Source organism: Tupaia chinensis, unplaced genomic scaffold, assembly GCF_000334495.1.
Source record: "Tupaia chinensis unplaced genomic scaffold, TupChi_1.0 Scaffold000187_1, whole genome shotgun sequence".
NCBI classification, from domain to species: domain Eukaryota; kingdom Metazoa; phylum Chordata; class Mammalia; order Scandentia; family Tupaiidae; genus Tupaia; species Tupaia belangeri.
In genome coordinates, this window is record NW_006159662.1 from 4,841,094 (window position 1) to 4,845,620 (window position 4,527).

General features: G+C 56.7%; 1 protein-coding gene across 1 annotated transcript in view; it reads left to right on the plus strand.

Annotated features, from left to right (window-relative positions):
• SCN4A (sodium voltage-gated channel alpha subunit 4) overlaps positions 1–4,527 on the plus strand; it is a 33,609-nt gene that overhangs the window by 13,163 nt on the left and 15,919 nt on the right. The window contains exons 12-13 of the mRNA XM_006146792.3: positions 487–660; positions 1,479–1,835. Of these exons, the coding sequence (XP_006146854.1) occupies positions 487–660; positions 1,479–1,835 (531 nt within the window). The remainder of the gene's footprint in view (positions 1–486; positions 661–1,478; positions 1,836–4,527) is intronic.

The window sequence follows — 4,527 nt, forward strand, 5'->3', positions numbered from 1 at the left end:
GCAGGGCTGGGGAGCGTCGAGGCAGGAGACTGAGCCCCAGAGACGTGGGCTTGCGTCCCGGCTCGTTCCCTGAGTGGCACGACCGAGTACTAGCTGCCAGCCTCTCTGAGCCTCAGTTTTCCACCTGTGGAATGAGCCTGACCATCCTCCCAGACCCACAGAGATCAGAATGCCAGTGAGACTGAGCCAGAGTGCTCTCTGCATGTTGACAGCTATGGTTTGCACAGGCCCCAAGAGGTTAAACGAGGCCCATGGTCACAAGGCCAGAAAGGGACAGGAGCAGGTCTCTGGGCGGGACCCACTCTGCCCATTTGTATGCCCGCTGCACTGTCACTCATGCAGGACACATGGGTGGCATGGTACCATCCCCTCCCCGCAGAGCTCTTGATCCCATGGCCTCTGCCAAGAGGAGGGATTGGGGTGGGAGACGCCCAAGGCCCTGTGCTCCCTGAGGCTCTGTGACAGGGACGCTCCCCCACCCCCCAGGTCTTCACGGGCATCTTCACCGCAGAGATGGTCCTGAAGCTGATCGCCATGGACCCCTACGAGTACTTCCAGCAGGGCTGGAACATCTTCGACAGTTTCATCGTCACCCTCAGCCTGGTGGAGCTGGGCCTGGCCAACGTGCAGGGGCTCTCTGTGCTCCGCTCCTTCCGTCTGGTACGAGAGAACCCCGGGGCCAGGGCCGTGAAGGGAGAGGGGACAGATCCTCAGGAGGGTGGGCATGGGGGTGAGAGGAGACACCCCAGGAGGCCAGAGGGCTGGAAACGAGGCCCTTCTGCTCTGTGCCTGCCGTTTGAGCTCTCAGGGACGTCCTTACCTGGAAAATAGGAGAGCGGGAGCCCTCGCTGCCATCACACAGGACGGCCGGGGGACCATGTGACAGCCGCAGGGGCTGGCCTTGGGTTCGATTCCTTCCTGTCCCTGGAGGCAGCGGGGCAGGGACTTGAGGCCCATACTGCAGAACTGACCATGGAGACTCTGGCAGCTCTCCGGTAGTAGGACTGGGACTTCAGAATTAATCTCTCTCCACCATCCTGTAAGAGGTGCTTTTATACCTTTTTTTTTTTTTTTTTTTTTTTTACTTTATGTGGGACCTTTTACGTGTACACCACAGTCTGGAGAAAGAAAAATGTACCCTCCAAGTACCTGTCGGCAGCCCCAGCACCTCCCAGCGTTCTGCCATTCTTGTTTCATCCACGCCCCCGCCCCATTATTTTAGAAGAAGGCTGTGAAAACAAATCCTGATATACAATTTCACTGGCAAATACTTCGCTCTGTATCTTTAACAGATAAAGGGGGTAGCATCTAAGTAGCCCCACTCAAGAGAGACGCAGACTGTGGCCTCCTGGCGCCCAGCGGGTAGAGGTTCAAGCTATTTGAGATGGTTCTTTCTCCTGAGGATGGGGCTCCCTCGGGTTGGGCCGGTGCTGCTTGGGCCTCATTTGCCCTCACCCTCACCTCCCCTTGCCCGGCAGCTGCGGGTCTTCAAGCTGGCCAAGTCGTGGCCGACGCTGAACATGCTCATCAAGATCATCGGCAACTCGGTGGGGGCGCTGGGCAACCTGACGCTGGTGCTGGCCATCATCGTGTTCATCTTCGCCGTGGTGGGCATGCAGCTGTTCGGCAAGAGCTACAAGGACTGCGTGTGCAAGATCGCCGGGGACTGCAGCCTGCCCCGCTGGCACATGCACGACTTCTTCCACTCCTTCCTCATCGTCTTCCGCATCCTCTGCGGCGAGTGGATCGAGACCATGTGGGACTGCATGGAGGTGGCTGGGCAGGCCATGTGCCTCACCGTCTTCCTCATGGTCATGGTCATCGGCAATCTTGTGGTGAGTGAGGCCCTTGCCGCTCCCACCTCCACCACCAGGAAGTCCCATGATTGCCCTTATATCTATCTGGCTGCCATCGAGGGCTTTTCCTAGTGGGTGGAACGGTGTGGAATCTGCCTGTTCCCTATCTCTCTTCTGTCCCCTCTGCAATGGCAGCTGCTTGTGTTTTAACCAAGAGGTTCTCACAGTTTAACTTGCTTAAGAGTCACCTTGGGGGGCCAGAAATGACATAATGGTTACATCACTGGACTCCCATGTACTTGACTGCAGTTTGAGTCCCGAACCGGTGGCTTAAAACTCATGCCAGGTGCGTGTGCATGTGTGCCTGAGATCCCAAGAGGAGAATGGAGGAGAAGGGGTTGCAGCACGGCCACCCCTCCTGGGGGGGGGGTAATTTCTCGCTTTCTGTCTCTCTATCCCTCGATGAGCACAAACCCCCTATAGCAGAAATCTCTTAAAAACAAACAAAAAAAGGAGTCGTCTGGGAGTGGGCTGGCCCTAGTGAAGTGGTTGAGGGAGCCGGATTCCACACAGCTGACCCTGGTTCGAATCCTGGCCCTGGCAGCTTGAGAAACATGCCTGGCACATGTGCATGTGTACCCAGAATCCCGATGGGATGGAAAGATGGAGGAGAAAGGATTGTGGCGTGACCATGCCCCATGGGTTTGCTTTCTCCCTCTCTCTGTTGAGTGGCCTCACTCGCAGGGCATATAATTCAGCCGCTCTGGGTGGGAGCCTGGGTATGTGCATCTCTGAGTGGCTCCGAGGTGATGCCGATGCCCCGGTGCAGGGACCGTGCTGCGAGAAGCACTGTTTACACCTGGTATTTTCAGTCCAGTGACATGAGGACGAGTCGGACAGACCCACACTCCCACGCCAGCCCCTTCTCCATTATTGTGTGACTTTCAACCAATTGCTCTGCTGAAGTCGGCTGTGTTCTCTGTCACACAGAAGAAAAATAGGAGGGGCCTCTTCCAGCTGCTGGGAGGACTGACCTTGAGCATGTGTAGAAAGGCTCTGTGTGGAGGAGGGCCGGGACCCCGGGGCCTTGTGGCCTCTCCCCACCCTCTACACCTCCATTCTGGGCCCGCAGAGCCAGGCTCTGAGAGAGAACCCAGAGAAGGTGTAAACTACATTCACCCTGCCAAGTCGGACCCCTCCTCTCCTGGGGTAAGGCTAGGGGTCACTTCTGCCAGGGCCCTGCCGTACTCTGCCCAGCTGCCCCCTGCGGTGGCCGATGCGGCCCTGGGCGACCGAGGGTGGGAAGACGCACGTCCCCACGTTCTGCAAAGGCCTGTGGAATCCTTGGACTGCTGGGTCAGCGCTTCTCAGATATCGCTGAGCTCTGGCTGGGGGCAGGGGTGGGGTGAGGGGGTGTCACCTCAGCTGCGGGCTGGAGGAGAGACCAGGGGTCAACTCCAGAGGAGAGCCAGCCCTGCTGTCCCTTAGAGGAGGGTCTTCGGAGTGGAGAGGGAGAGGGAAGGTTCCCAGGCCACACTTTCGGGTGAGACCAGGGTAGGGTCTCAAGCTCTTAGTTTAAGGGTCTGGGGGTGACTGGAAGAGTCTGCAGAGGGTTTCTGTCTCTGCGTGTGAGCACTCCAAAATGTTTCAAGCCCCGGCTTAGCCACTTATTTGTTGGGAAACCTTAAGCAAGTTATTTACCTCTTTGGACCTCTGTTTTGCCATCTTGAAAATGGGGGTGATAGTGGTGGGGCCCTACTTCACTGGTTGGTCGTGGGGGTTACGGGGCACACATCGAAGTGCTTTCAAAGCACTTGGCCCAGGAGGCCAGGGGAGTCCAAGTGTTACAGGCAGGCGGGGCAGTCGTAGTTTAGGGCCCAGCCGTGGGCTTGGGCTCCTGCCCTGTGCTGGTCCCCATGTAAAGGGGCTTTTGTGCATTAATCCTAATCCTCCCGTGTCTCGCTGGCCCTATGCTGTCAAATTCAGAGCCACAGAGCTAGCTGAGAAACCATGCTTGGACCGGAACTTGGATCTAGGTAACTCTGACAACATGACATTAATAGCAGCAGCCATCGTGGGCTAGCCAGTGGCATAAAGGCATGGCCGACCATGCAGTTCAAGTTCCAGACCCGGAAACCTGAATAAAACATGCTGGGTGCATGTGTGTGCCCAAAATCCTGAGAGGAAACTGGAGAAAAGGCCGTGGCATGGCCATCCCTCCTGGGGGGTGGTTTCTCGCTTTCTCTCTCTCTCTCTCTGTCTCTATAGCAAGCACATAAGCTCTCTGGCAAATTTTAAAAAAGATGGGACCAGCAGTTGGCATAATGGCTATGTTGCTAAACTCCCATGTAGTCGACTGCAGCTCGAGTCCTGGACCTTGTGACTTGAACTCATGCCGGGTGCGCATGCATGCGTGCCCAAGATCCCAGAGGAGAATGGAGGAGAAGGGATTGCAGTGTGGCCATCCCCCCTGGGGGGTGATTTCTGTCTCTCCATCTCTCTCTGTCTTTCTGGCGAGCACAAGCACCCTATAGCAAAAAGCCTCGCAAAAAAAAAAAAAACTTTTGGGAACCAGCAGTTAGGGTAATGGCTATGTCGCTGGACTCCCACGTAGTCGACCGTGGTTCGCGTCCCGGACCCGGTGGCTTAAAATTCATGCCAGGCACGTGTGCGTGCGTGCCCAAGATCCCAAGAGGAGAATGGAGGAGAAGGGATTGCGGCGTGACCATCC